This window comes from Sus scrofa, chromosome 3 (assembly GCF_054392235.1).
Source record: "Sus scrofa isolate SSC_HxYL_T2T_F1_AM1 chromosome 3, Sscrofa_HxYL_maternal_Yorkshire_Landrace_v2.0, whole genome shotgun sequence".
Classification (NCBI taxonomy): domain Eukaryota; kingdom Metazoa; phylum Chordata; class Mammalia; order Artiodactyla; family Suidae; genus Sus; species Sus scrofa.
Window position 1 is genome coordinate 90,893,633 of NC_139385.1, and position 14,756 is coordinate 90,908,388.

At 37.1% G+C, this 14,756-nt stretch overlaps 1 protein-coding gene across 4 annotated transcripts in view; it reads left to right on the top strand.

Moving 5' to 3' along the window:
- The window catches only part of WDPCP (WD repeat containing planar cell polarity effector), a 416,303-nt gene that overhangs the window by 277,283 nt on the left and 124,264 nt on the right, over nt 1-14,756 (top strand). Inside the window, exons 15-16 of one of the 4 annotated variants that reach the window (XM_021087464.2) lie at nt 7,744-7,865; nt 11,310-13,998. In XM_021087464.2, the coding sequence (XP_020943123.2) occupies nt 7,744-7,865; nt 11,310-11,504 (317 nt within the window). In that variant the 3' untranslated portion in view covers nt 11,505-13,998. Of the gene's footprint in view, nt 1-7,743; nt 9,339-11,309; nt 13,999-14,756 lie in introns of those variants that run through there. The other 3 variants (XM_085019071.1, XR_014841819.1, XM_085019068.1) reach the window with 3 other exon arrangements.

Sequence of the window (14,756 nt, forward strand, 5' to 3'; positions counted from 1 at the left end):
TTTGCAGGAAGCAAAACAGACTGTAACCTGAACAGAAGGTCACACTGCCACCCTAATAAGCTCCTCAGCCTGAGACAGTTTCCTCCTGTGTGGGTGGGGGATGGGTGCTGAAGCTCAAGCTTCAGAGATCAAAGCCACGGAGAGGACCAAGGCTGACTGCACGGAGACAACCCTGAAGAGGCTGAACTGTGACAACTGAAAGTGTACTTGGTAGAAGCCTGGCCCTACCAAAGAGGCAAGGCACCACTGCTGAGGGATGTGCGAGGAGAGGGGAGGACTGCCATAAGTGTCTTCTTCCCTGTGAGTGCTCTCAAGGAAAATAACACCACCTATAGGAGCTCCAGGAGTGGGCAAAAGTTGCCAGTGTCATCCTGGGCTCCAGAGATGGGCACAGACTGCTGCTGCCACTGTGAGACCCACAAGCAGGCACCAAGCACTGTCTCCATCATCCCAGTAACACTCGAGAGCCACTGAATCTACAAACCCCATATCAATGAAATAAGAGGCAGCACATGCTGAAGAAAGAGGCAATAAACATCCAAACTAAAAGCAGCCTCTTGATTATGGACAAGATGACTGAGTAAAAGGACTTGAACTAATATCCTCTCATGAAAACACTAAAATCACAACTAACTGCTGAACAACCACTGACAAAAAAAGGCAAGAATCTACCAAAAAGGTATTTTACATCCAAATACAGAGAAGAAGCCACAATGAGACGGTAGGAGTGGTGTTTTCACATCATAAGCAAATCCTACACCTGCCTGCTGGGTGACCCCTAAACTTGAAAATAATTATATCCTAGAGGTTCTCCCACAAAAGTGAAAGTTCTGAGCCCCATATCAGGCTCCCCAGCCTGCAGGTCCTGCATCAGGTGTAGGAACTCCCAGAGCATTTAGTTCTGAAGTCCAGTTGGGCTTGTGTGTACAAGCTTCACAGGACTGCAGGAAACAGACTCCACTCTTAGAAGGCACACACAAGGTTTCACGTGCACTGGGTCCCAGGGCAAAGCAGTGGCTCCAAAGGAGCCTGGACTAGACCCATCTGGGGGTCTTTGGGTGTCTCCTGGGAAGGCATGGGTCAGCTGTGGCTCACTGTCAGGTAAGGACACTGCTCGCAGAGGCTCCAGGGAATATTGATCAGCATGAGCTCTTTTGGAGTTCACCATTTTGGCACCAAGACCTGGCCCTGCCCAACAGCCTGCAGGCTCCAGTACTGCAATGCTTCAGGCCAAACGACCAGCACAATAGGTTGTTTGGCCATACCCTTCAGCATACAGGCTGCCTAAAATTGATCTCAGAGCCACCTCCAAAACATTCCTTAATATGGCCCTGCCCACCAGAGGGAAGACTAACTGCAGACTTCAGAAGTAAGAGGAACTAGGAGTTCCTGTTGTGGCTCAATGGTTAACGAATCTGACTAGGAACCATGAGGTTGTGGGTTTGATCCCTGGCCTTGCTCAGTGGGTTAAGGATCCAGCATTGCCAGGAGCTGTGGTGTAGGTCACAGACACAGCTTGGATCCTGCATTGCTTTGGCTCTGGCATAGGCTGGCAGCTACATCCCAGATTAGACCCCTTGCCTGGGAACCTCCATATGCCGCTGGTGTGGCCCTAAAAAACACACACAAAAAAAAGAGAGATAAGTAAGAGGAACTATGATCCTGAGGCCCTCAGAAAGGAGGCCACAAACACAGAAAGTGAGACAAAATGTGACAGTGGAGATACATATTTCAGATGAAGGAACAAGATAAAGACCCGTAAGAAAAACTAAGGGAAGTGGAGATAGGAAATCTCCCTGATAAAGAACTAAGAATAATAATAATAAAGATGATCCAAGATCTTGGAAAAAGAATAGAGGCACAGACCAAGATGATACAAGAAATGTTTAACAAAGAGCTAGAAGATTTAAAGAAAAACCAGATGAACAGTACAATAACTGACATGAAAAATACACTAGAAGGAATCAAAAGCAGAATACACTAGGCAGAAGAACAAATAAGTGATCTGGAAGACAGATTAATGGAAATCACTGCTGCAGAACAGAATAAATTAAAAAAGAATGAATAGAAATGAGGACAATCTGAGAGACCTCTGGGACAACATGAAACACACCAACATTCACATTTTAGGAGTCCCAGAAAGATAAGAGAGAAAGGGCTTAAGAAAATATTTGAGGAAATAATAGCCAAAAACCCCTCTAACATGGCAAAGGAAACACTCAAGTCCAAAAAACACAAAGAGTCCCATACAGGATCAACCCATAGAGTAACAAGCCAAGACATACTAATCAAACTCACAAAAATTAAAGACAAAAAATATTAAAAGCAGCAAGGGAAAAGCAACAACTAATGTAAAGGGGAATCCCCATTAGGTTATCAGCTGATTTTTCAATAGAAACTCTGCATGCCAGAAGGGAATGCTTATATTTAAAATACCTACAACTAAGAATACCCTAACCAGCAATGCTCTTGTTCATATTTGACAGAGAAATCAAAAGCTTTACAGACTAGCAAAGATAGGAGAATTTGGCACCACCAAACCAACTCTATAACAACTGCTACAGGAACTTCTTTAGGCAGAAAAGAAAAGGCTACAACCAGAACACGAAAATTATGAAAGAAAGTTCACTAGTAAAGGCAAACTTACAGTAAAGCTAAGAAATCTTCCACATAGAAATATATAAAAACCAGTAATCCTGAGGAGAGCACATATGCACAATACTGGAAATGCATTTGAAATCAAGCGACCAGCAACTTAAAATGTCTCATATATAGATAGACTGCTATATAAAAACCTTATGGTAACCACAAACCAAAAAGCTAAATATATACATACACACACACACACACACACACGTATACACACACACACACACACACACACACACACACACACACATGAAAGAAAAGCAATTCAAACACAACACTAAAGACAGTCAATCAATCACAAGAAAAGGAAACAAACAGGAAGGGAAGAAAAAAAAGACCTACAAAACTATTAAGAAAATGCCAGTAAGAATATACATATCAGTAATTGTCTTAAATGTAAATGGATTAAATGCTTGAACCAAAAGACAGAAGCTGGCTGAACAAGAGAAATACATAAGCTATCTGCAAGAGACCTACTTCATCTCTAATGACACATACAGACTGAAAGTGAGGGAATGGAGAAAGGCATTCCATGCAAATGGAGATCAAAAGAAAGCTGGAGTAGCAATACTCATATCAGAGAAAATAGGCTTTATTATAAAGACTGTTACAAGAGCCAAAGAAGGACTCTTCATAATGATCAATGGATCAATCCAGAAGAAGATATAACAATTGTAAATATATACACATCCAACACAGGAGCATCTCAACATATAAGGCAAATGATAAATGATAATAGCCACAAAAAGAGAAATTGACAGTAATACATAGTAGTGGGGGACTTTAACACCCCACTTGTATCAATGGACAGAGCATCCAGATAGAAAATAAGGAGGGAGTTCTGTGGCATGTCAGAAACGAATCCAACTAGTATCCATGAGGATGTGGGTTTGGTCCCTGGCCTTACTCATTGGGTTGGGAATCCAGCATTGCCATGAGCTGTGGCATAGGTTACAGATGTGGCTTGCATCCCACATTGCTGTGGCTGTGATGTAGGCTGGCAGCTATAGCTCTGATTTGACCCCTAGCCTGGGAACTTCCATATGCCACAGGTGCAGGCCTAAAAAGAAAAAAAAAAGAAATCAATGAATAAGCACAGCCTTAAATGATACACAATTAAGATGTACTTAATTTACATTTATAGAACATTCCATCCTCAAGCAACAGAATACATTTTCTTCTCAAGTGCACATGGAAGAGTCTTCAGGAAGATCACTGAAACTTACTGGAACACAAGGCAAGTTTCAGTAAATTTAAGAACATTGAAATCATATCAAGCATCTTTTCTGACCATAACTCTATGAGATTAGAAATCAACTCCAGAAAAAAAAAATCTGCAAAAAATGCAAATACATCGAGGCTAAATAGTATGTTTGTAAACAAATGATGGATAACTGAAGAAGTCAAAGAGAAAAACCAAAAAATACATAGAGACAAAAGACCATGAAAACACGATGATCCAAAACCTATGGGATGCAGCAAAAGTAGTTCTGAGAGGGTCATTTATAGCAAAACAATCTTACCTCTGGAAACAAGAAAAATCTCAGACAAACAATTTAACCTTACACCTAAAGTAACTAGAGAAAAAAGAACAAGCAAAACCCAAAGCTAGTAGAAGGAAAGGAAATCATAAAGATCATACCAGAAGTAAATTAAATACAGATGAAGAAAACAATAGAAAAGATCAATGAAACAAAAAGCTGGTTCTTTAAAAAGATCAATAAAATTGATAAACTTTAGCCAGACTCATCAAGAAAAAGAGAGTGGGCTCAAATTAATAAAGTTAGAAAATGAAAACTGAGAAGTTACAACTAGCATCACAGATAGACAAAGGATCATAAGAGACTTCTACAAGTAACTATATATGCCAATAACATGGACAAATTACAAGAAATGGACTATTCCTTAGAAATGTACAACCTTCCAAGATTGAACCAGGAAGAAATAGAAAAGATGAATGGAGCAACCACTAGTACTGAAATTGAAACTGTGATTTTAAAACTTCCAACAAATAAAATCCAGGGCCTGAGGGCTTCACAGGTGAATTCTATCTATATTTAGAGAGTAGTTACACTTATCCTTCTGAAAATAGCCCAAAAAATTTCAGAAGAAGGAACACTCCCATGCTCATTCTATGAGGCCAACATCACTCTATACCAAATCCAGACAAAGATATAAATAAAGAAAAGTATAGGTCAATATCACTGATAAACATAAATGAAAAAATCAAAATTATCAACAAAATACTAGCAAACTGAATCTAACAATATTCTGAAAGAGTCATACACCATAAGCAAGTGGCTTTTATGCCACGGATGAAGGGATTCTTCAGTATCTTCAGATCAATCAATGCATTATACCATGTTAACAAACTGAACAATAAAAACCACATGATCATCTCAATATACACAGAAAAGCTTTTTGACAAACTTTAACACCAATTATTATAAAAACTCTCCAGAAACTGGGCATAGGGGGAACCTATCTCAACATAATAAAGGCCATATATGACAAAACCACAGCTATCATTCTCAAAGGTCAAAAGCTGAAAGCATTTCCTCTAAGATCAGGAACAAGACAAAGATGTCCATTGTCACTGTTTTTATTCAACATAGTTTTGCAGTCCTAGCTACCACAGTCAGAGAAAAAAAGAAAAGTAATCCAAATTGTAAAAAACTATAACTGTTTGCAGATGACATGATGCTATACATAGAAAATCCTAAAGATGCTACCAGAAAACTACTAAAGCTCACCAATGTATTTAGTAAACTTGCAGGATACAAAATAAATACACAGAAATTTGTTTTATTTCTATACACTGACAATAAAATACCAGAAAGAGAAATTAAGGAAACCTCCCATTTACCATCACGCCAAAAGAATAAAATACCTAGGAATAAACCTACCTACAGAGGCAAAAGATGTGTACTTTGGTAACTATAAGATGCTGATGAGTGAAATCAAAGATTACACAGATGGAAAAGTATACCATCTTCTTGAATTGGAAATATCAATATATTGACAAAATGATCATTCCACCCAAAGTAATCTACAGATTCAATGCAGTCTCTATCAAATTACTAATGGCATTCTTCGCAAAACTAGAACAAAAAAAATTTTTTTAATTTGTATGGAAATACAAAAGACTCCAAATAGCCAAAGCAATCTTGAAAAAGAAAAATGGAACTGGAGGAATCAGGCTCCCTGATTTCAGACAATACTACAAAGCTGCAGTCATCAAAACTCGTATGGTATCGATGCAAAAACAGAAATATAGATCAATGGGACAGGATAGAAAACCCAGAAAGAAACCCACAAACCTATGGTCCATAATCTACCACAGAGGCAAGAATACACAATGGAGAAAAGACAGTCTCTTCAACAAATGGCGCTGAGAAAACTAGACAGATACATGTAAAAAATGAAATGAGAACAGTCTAACATTATACACAAAACTAAACCCAAAATGAATTAAAGACCTAAACATAAGAATGGATACTATAAAACTCCTAGAGGAAAGCACAGGCAGAACACTCTGACATAAACTGCAGCAATATCTTTTTGGATCCCCCTTTTATAGTATTGAAAATAAAAATAAACAAATGTGACCTAATTAAACTTAAAAGCTTTTGCACAGCAAAGGAAATCATTAACTAAAAAACAACCCACAGAATGGAAAAAAATATTTGCAAATGAAGCAACAAACAAGGGATTAATCTCCAAAATATATGAACAGCTCATACAGCTAAATATTAAAAAACAAATAGTTCAATCAGAAAATGGTCAGATCTAAACAGACATTTTACCAGAGAAGACAGACAGATGGCCAACATGCACATGAAAAGATGCTCAACATTGCTAATTATTACAGAAATGAAAATCCAAATACAATGAGGTATCATCTTATACCAGTCAGAATGGTCATGATCAGAAAGTCTATAAACAATAAATGCTGGTGAGGGTGTGAAGAAAAGGATACCCTCCTACACTGTTGCTGGTTGTATAAATTGGTGAAACCACTATGGAGAAGAGTATGGAGTCTCCTTGAAAAATTAAAAATAGAATTCCCATATAATCCATCCATCCAATTCCTGGGCATATATCCAGATAAATAAAACATAATTAGAAGTGATACATGCACCCCAAAGTTCACTGTAGCACTGTTTACAATAGCCAAGAAATGGAAGCAACCTAAATGTTCACCAACAGAAGAATGAATAAAGATGTGGTATATATATACAATGGAATATTACTTAGTCATAAAAAATAATGAAAATACCATTTGTGCTACATAGGTGGACCTAGAGTTTATCATACTAAGTGAAGTAAGTCAGACTTTAGAGAAATACATCATATGGTATCATATATATGGAATCTTACTTTTAAAGTGATGCAAATGAACTTATTTACAAAATAGAAACAGATTCACATATTTCAAAAACAAACTTGTGGTTACAAAAGGGGAAAGACGGGGGGGAGGGATAAGTTAGGAGTTTGTGATTAACATATACATACTACTATATATAAAGTACATGACCAACAAAGACCTTCTGTAGAGCACAGGGAACTGTGCTTAATATTTTTTAATAACCTATAGGGGAAAAAAATCTGACAAAGAATGGGGAAACTTATGTATTAGAAGCACTTGGCTGTACACCTGAAACTAATGCAACATTGTAAATCAACTATATCCAGTAAAATTTTTAAAAATAAATAAAAATAAAATTTTTAAATGTAATGGAATAAGCTTTAACGTCCAGTCTGTACAAAGAGTTTGTAGATAGTACTTGGACTGTGAATTTATGTGGGTGAGGATAACTGAAAGCTTAAGTAAAAATACAAATGCCATTAAGATCATGGGATATATGCTAATAAAAAAGGACAGGAATATTGTTATACCAGAGAAACAGCTGTAACCAGAAACTTAAGTGCTGTTTGGACCTCCTTCAGTACTTTCTTTCTCTAAAGACTATTTTTCTATTCTCAGGTTTTTTTTAAGGCAACAAGCATGTTTGGCAGTAGGGCCTAAATTTTCCATCTTTTAGTTTAGGCATGCAGATGGAAAAATGATTCTCTTTCTCGTTCTTGTTCCAGAATTTCCAGAGGACTCTGATCGAGCTGGCTTCCTTCCCCAAGTTGTGCCAATCAACTACAGCCAGAGGGCTGGGTCACATAGCTCCAAGGAAAAGGCATCTGCAATTGGATCTGATACTGGGGTCAGTTTTTAGGACAAGGATATTAGGCAGGTAATCCTACAGACATCAACCTCAGAGGTAAAGAAAAGAACCAAACACTGCTTCACCTTGTAAGCCAGCAATATCACCTCTAAAATAAAGAAAATGGGTGTACTTTGATATACTGATTCAAGGTTCTAAGAAGACAAGCTGTCCCACAATCATTCGAAAATCTAAGACAAGGGAAAGATCAGCACTGTATTTCAGGATTTGAGTGGAAGTGATTTCCAAGGAAAGAAATAAGCAATGAGAAGTAAAGAGTACAGAACTTTGGGGAAATAGAGCTGTTCCACCACCTATTCATTCACTCTTTAATCCATTCCTATCTGACTGTTATCAAATTTTTCTATCAAAACAGTTTTCACTATGTTATAGTGACACCTCCCTCCCCGCCACACCATGACATTAAATTCAGTAGGCATTTTCAAGTTCTCAATATGACGTTTTCAACAGAAGTTAAATATTTTTCACTACTTCTTCCATTTTGAAATGTCTTCTCGAGTTCTCTGACATCATTTTTCATGATTTTCTTCCTAATATGTTTTTAGTCATTCCTTTTCAGTTTCCTCTATTTGTCTTTATTAGACTTCTGTAAATTAACCAAATGCTTGCAGCAATCTGGGGAGGATTTCAAGAAAAACAATTTATTTCAGTAAGAACAAGCTCTTCTCTAGTGTTTTAAGTTGCTTTTTTCCTGTCTACCCCTCCATCCAGCTCCACAGTAGTCTTGGAAAACCACAGCCCATAATCTTAGTGAAACTCAACAGCCCCGGGATCCAGCAGAGAGGGAAAAACAGAATTGAAGGTCCTTCAAAGCCCCATTACCAGAAAACTGTCATTTGAGATGTCTGGTGGTTCCTTGGAAGATCTTTTGTGTAAGCCTGTCTTTATCTGACCTGACTAGAAGCTCACTCTTGAAAAAGCCTTTTCCCCAGGGCTTTGTGGAAAATTGTTAGAGGTTGTTTAAGATCTTGACTGCCCGAGGAGGTAAATAACTGCTGGGGCAAACAGTAAGCCAAACAAAAAGCTAAAAAGGAAAATCTGGAGAATGAGATGTCTCATTTTAAAAAGCTCAAAAACCTTTCTGGGAGTGTATAAGGCACATGTATACTACTGTCTACATGCCCAGGACTGTGTGCATTCTTAGGAAAGACCTGAGATTGTCCTAAATTCTCACCTCCGGCTGATCTGGAGGCTCTGTGCAAGCAGGAAATGAAGGTTAATGCTGAGTTATATAAAAGCCTAGCTGAGCTTTGAAGGGGTGCCCTAACACATAGCAGAAACCCCATCCAGAAAAGATTCCAAGACATGTTGGTTCCAGAATTAAAAATCTCTATCCAATCTATATGTGACAGTGACTACTAAGGTAACTGAAAAGAGATTCAGTGGCCACACACAACAAAGAATACAGGCTTTAGAGAATTAGTTCAGAAGGTCAAAGAAACAAATAACAAATATCAAGAATAAATCTTGGAGAAGAGTAATTTCCAGAGTTGATACATTATATTATTTAAATATTTTAAATAATATATTGAATATTTATATATTTATTTAATAGTTATAATATTTAAATATATTATTTAAATACTCAGTTTTTCCACAAACCCTTGAACAAAAAAATCATGAGACATTTAATGAGGCAAAAAAGTATGGCCCATAAACAGTTAAAAAAAATCAATAGAAAGTGACTCTGGGGAAATCCAGATTGGACTTAATAAACAGAGACTTTACACTGAATCCACAGCACTTGGTATAGATATTGGCATAATAAGTAACTCAATAAGTGTTTGTTGAATGAATGAATACATGAATACATCAGCAGTTAGAGTAAAAAATTTTAAAGGGAAAAGATAAGGAGAAAATGGAATAAAATATGTCAGTTAGTGGACAAGTTACACAGGGTAAAAGGAGCCTTTTAAACATAAATATTTACATATCCCTGTATCAAGCCACATTGTCTTTTTTCACAAAACTGAGTAGGAAATATTGTTACCTAATAGGACATTTTCTCCCACCTGTTTTTCTTCAAAATTTCCTCAGCTATTCATGCATTTTGCTCTAACATATGAACTTCATTAAGAATTACCTTGTTAAGTTTCACAAAAACTTCAGATATTTTACTTGAAATTGTAGTAAGATAATATTGTCATCCTTGCAGCATTGAATATTACAAACATGAATGTGGCATATCTCTCCTTTTATCAGGTCTTTGATGTTCTTCAATGACATTTGTTAATTTCTCATTTTACTATATATATATTCCTATGACCTTATCTTCTGTTTGTATTGTTTCTTTTTTTATTTTCTATGAGTTTTATGGTTTCAGTTGTTATGTTTAAGTCTTTAATCCACTTTGAGTTAATTTTTTGTGAATAGTATAAGATAAATGTTCAATTTCATTTTTCTGTATGCAGTTACCCAGTTTTCTCACTGCCATTTATTGAAGAGACTATTGTTCCCTATTGAGCATTTTTGACTCCCTTGTCACATACTAGTTGATATCTATTCCATTGCATCTATTTTTATGCCATTACCATGCTGGTGTGGTTACCACAGCTATATAGTATAGTTTGAAATCAGGAACTGTTTTGCTTCCAGCTTTATTCTTTCTCAGGATGTTTGTAGTTCCACATGAATTTAAGGATTCTTTCTTTTCAAGGATGTTTGTGGTTCCACGTGAATTTAAGGACTGTTTTTCCTATTTCTGTGAAAAATGCCATTGGAATTCTTTATAGGGGTTGCACTTTATAGAGATGGCTTTGGGTAGTATGATCATTTTAACAGTATAATTCTTCTAATCCATGAAGATGGAAAACTTTTCCATTTATTTGTCACTTTCAGTTTCTTTCATCAAAGTCTTATAATCAGTGTACAGATCTTTCATCTCTATGGTTAAATTTATTCATATATTTTAATGCAGTTGTAAATAGGCTTGCTTTCTTAATTTATTTTTCCTCTTAATTCATTGCTATATATAGAAACTCAACTGATTTTTATATATTGATTTTGTATCATCCAACTTTACTCAAGTCTTTTACTAGTCCTAAGTTTTTTTGGTGGCATCTTTAGTTTTCTACATATAATAAATCATCTGCAAAAGAATACAATATTACTTTTTCCCTTCTGATTTGAATACCTTTTATTTCTTTTTCTTGCCTAATTTCTCTGGCTAGGACCTCCAATACTATGTCAAATCAAAGTGTCCAGGGTAAAATGAGCTATATTGGTGGTGTGTTAGAGATGGTGTAATGCCAATACATACATTAGGTATGGAACAGTCCATGCTGCTGTAACGAGGCCATAATGGTTTAAGAAGGCACTTTTTTTCTGCCTCACATAACAATCTTGGGAGATGGCAAGGACTGGTAAGGCAGGCTGGTATCAGATTATTAGTCTCCTTCTATCAGTTTGCTTTGTTATCTCTAGGGTATTTTGTCTGTATCTTTGAAGATTTGCATTCCTGCCTGTAGGAAGAAGGGGCGAAAAAGGAAGACACACTCTTACTCTGTTCAGAAAACATCCCAGGTGTTGTTTCACATCACTTCTACATATATGATTGGGCAGAACCTGGTCATAAAGCTACACCTAACTGTCAAAAAGTCTGGAAACTATCTTAACTGAGTGACCATACACCCAGCAAAACACCTATAACTAAAAGCAATCACCATTTAGGGGGACATCCATTACAATGAGAATTGAAGAATAGTATTTAGAAGAAGAAAACAAGTAAAATGGGGGGACAACTTCCTCTAGATAATCCTCATGTGCACTGAAATGGAAATAATTTTTAAACCCTTTCCAAAAATAATTCCCAGGAGGTGGCCTCAACGCTGCACTGGGATTTGTCTCTGTGACCAGAAATCAGGAGGGCAGGATGATACCCAAGAAATCCAAAGTGTTTTGGCAGCAGCTGTAGCTTGTAGTTCAGTGAGACCCTCAATGTGTTGCCTGGCAACAATGCATCTTCTTTGGGTTCCTGGACCTTTGACCTTGCAGAGCTCAGAGTTACAGTGATGAAAGCATGAAATTTCTGTGGGTCCCGGGGAGTGATGAGACAGGAGATCAAGATGGCAGAGTAGATGCAAGACATGAAACTCACCTCTCCCCACAGATACATCAGGAATACACTTACAAGTGGAATAATCCTTATAGGACACCTACTGAACACTGGCAGAAGAACTCAAATACCTGAAAGGACAAGAGGGGTCACCACATAATTGGGTATGACAAAGGGAAAAAAGAAAAAAAGAGAGAAGTGGAAACCCGTTGGGCTCTGCACCCCTGGGAGGCAGCTGAAGGGAAGGAGAGGTTTCTGCACCTGAGGGAGTCCCCTCATCAATGGGGAGATCACCTGAGACAGGAAAGAAGCTTTGGAAGCTCAGAGCAGAATTCAATAGCCATCTGTGGCTGGTGCAACAGAATGAGACCTACACATATGGTCCTTCCCACTGCCTTTCACACACCAACCTAAGACATATAACTACTGATATGGGCAGTAGCTGGGTGCTGGAACATGGGGTCTAGAGAAGAGACTGGGGAGAGAACTGAAGTTGGCCATGCAGAGAAAGCCTTGGAGGACTGGAAGGCAGAGTACTGAAACCAGGAATGTTCTAGGAGGAGGCCCAGGCCACCATGGAAGCTAAGTGCCATTGTTAAGTGACATGGGAGGGGCAGAGCCACCATTTCAGCCTCTTTCCCCCACAGACCCCTCCCTCTGCAGGCTCTGGGAGAGAATCCTATCTGATTGTGCTTGCTTATCTCAGCCTATGTTACCCCTTCCCACATGCTGGAGTAAGCCTGTGTGCCCATTCACCATGGAGCACACTTCCTGCCTAGGCAGGCTCACTCATCCTAACCTCAGTTCCCAAAACTCTCCAAAAAGTGGGAAGAGAGGGACCCTACCTCAACATAATAAAGGCTCTATATGACAAATGCGCAGCTAATGTCATCCTCAACAGTGAAAGCTGAAAGCATTTCCTCTAAGATCAGGAACAAGATAAGGATGTCCTATCTTGCCACTTTTATTCGACATGGTTTTGGAAGTCCTAGGGATGGGAATCAAAGAAGAAAAAAAAATGAAAAGATGAATCTAAATTGTAAAAGAAAAGTAAAACTGTCACTGTTTTCAAATGACATGATAAGTATACATAGAAAATCCTGAAGATGCTACCAGAAAGCTATTAGAACTCATCGATTAATTTGGTAAAGCTGCAGGATACAAAATTAATACACAGAAATCTCTTACATTCTGATACATTAACAATGAAAGATCAAAAAGAAATTAAGGAAACAATCCTATTTACCATCATATCAAAAAGAATAAAATATCTAGGATCTAGGAATAAACCTACATAAAGAGGCAAAAGACTGGCACTCTGAAACTAAGATACTGATGAAAGAAATAAAAAATGACACAAACATATGGAAAAGTATACCACGCTCTGGCTTGTAAGAATCAATATTATCAAAATGACTGTTCTACCCAAGGCAATCTGCAGATTCACTGCAGTCCCTATCAAATTGCCAATGGCATTCTTCACAGAACTAGAACAAAAAAAATTGTTTGTATGGAAATATGCAAACCTCCAAGTAGCCAAAGCAATCTTTAAAAAGAAAAATGAAACTGGAGGAGTCAGGTTCCCTTATTTCAGACAATACTACAAAGCTACGATCATCAAAACTAGTATGGTACTGATACACAAATAGAAATATAGATAAATTAAAAACCTAGAAAGATACCCACACTCATGGTCAACTAATCTATGACAAAGGAGGTAAGACTAAACAATAGAGAAAAGACAGTCTCGTCAATAAATGGTGCTGGGAGAACTAGACAAATACATATAAAAGAATGAAATTAGAATACTCTCTAACATGTACACAAAACTAAACTAAAAATGGATTAAAGGCCTAAACATAGTACTATAAAACTATACTATATACAAATACTATAAAACTCCTAGAGGAAAACATGGACAGAACACTCTGACATAAATTGCAGCAATATCTTTTTGGGTGCAACTCCTAGAGTAATGAAAACAAAAACAAAAATAAGTAGATGCAGACTAATTAAACTCAAAAGCTTTTGCACAGCAAAGGAAATCATAAAAACAAATTAAAAGACAACCCACAGAATGAGAGAAAAAATTTGCAAATGAAGCAACCAACAAGGGGTTAATCTCCAAAATATATAAACATCTCACATAGCTATATTTCAAAAAAACATACAACTGAATCAAAAAATGGGCAGAAGATATAAAGAGATATTTCACCAAGGAAGACATACATGAGCTAAAAAACATATGAAAAGATGCTTAACATTGCTAATTATTACAGAAATGCAAATCAACACTATTATAATGTACCACATTACATGAGCCAGGTCACCGTCAAAAAGTCTACAAACAATAAATGTGGAGAAGGTGCAGAGAAAAGGGAACCGTCTTACACTGTTGGTGGGAATGCAGATTGGTACAACCACTATGGAAAACAGTATGGAGATCCCTCGAAATAACAAAAATAGAACTATCATATGATCCAGCAATCCTACTCCTAGGCATCTATCTGGAGAGAACCTTAATTCAAAAAAGATACAAGCACCCCAGTGTCCATTGTAGCACTGTTTACAATAGCCAAGACATGGAAGCAACCTAAATGTCCGCTGAAAGAGGAATGAATAAATATGTATATGTATATACAATGGAATATTGCTCAGCCATAAAAAGGAATGAAACAATGCCATTTGCAGCAACATGGATGGACCTTGAGATTATTATACTAAGAGAAGTTAGACAATAAATGACAAACATATGATTATAATTTATATGTGTAATCTTAAAAAAAAGAATACAAATGAAATTAATTGCAGAACAG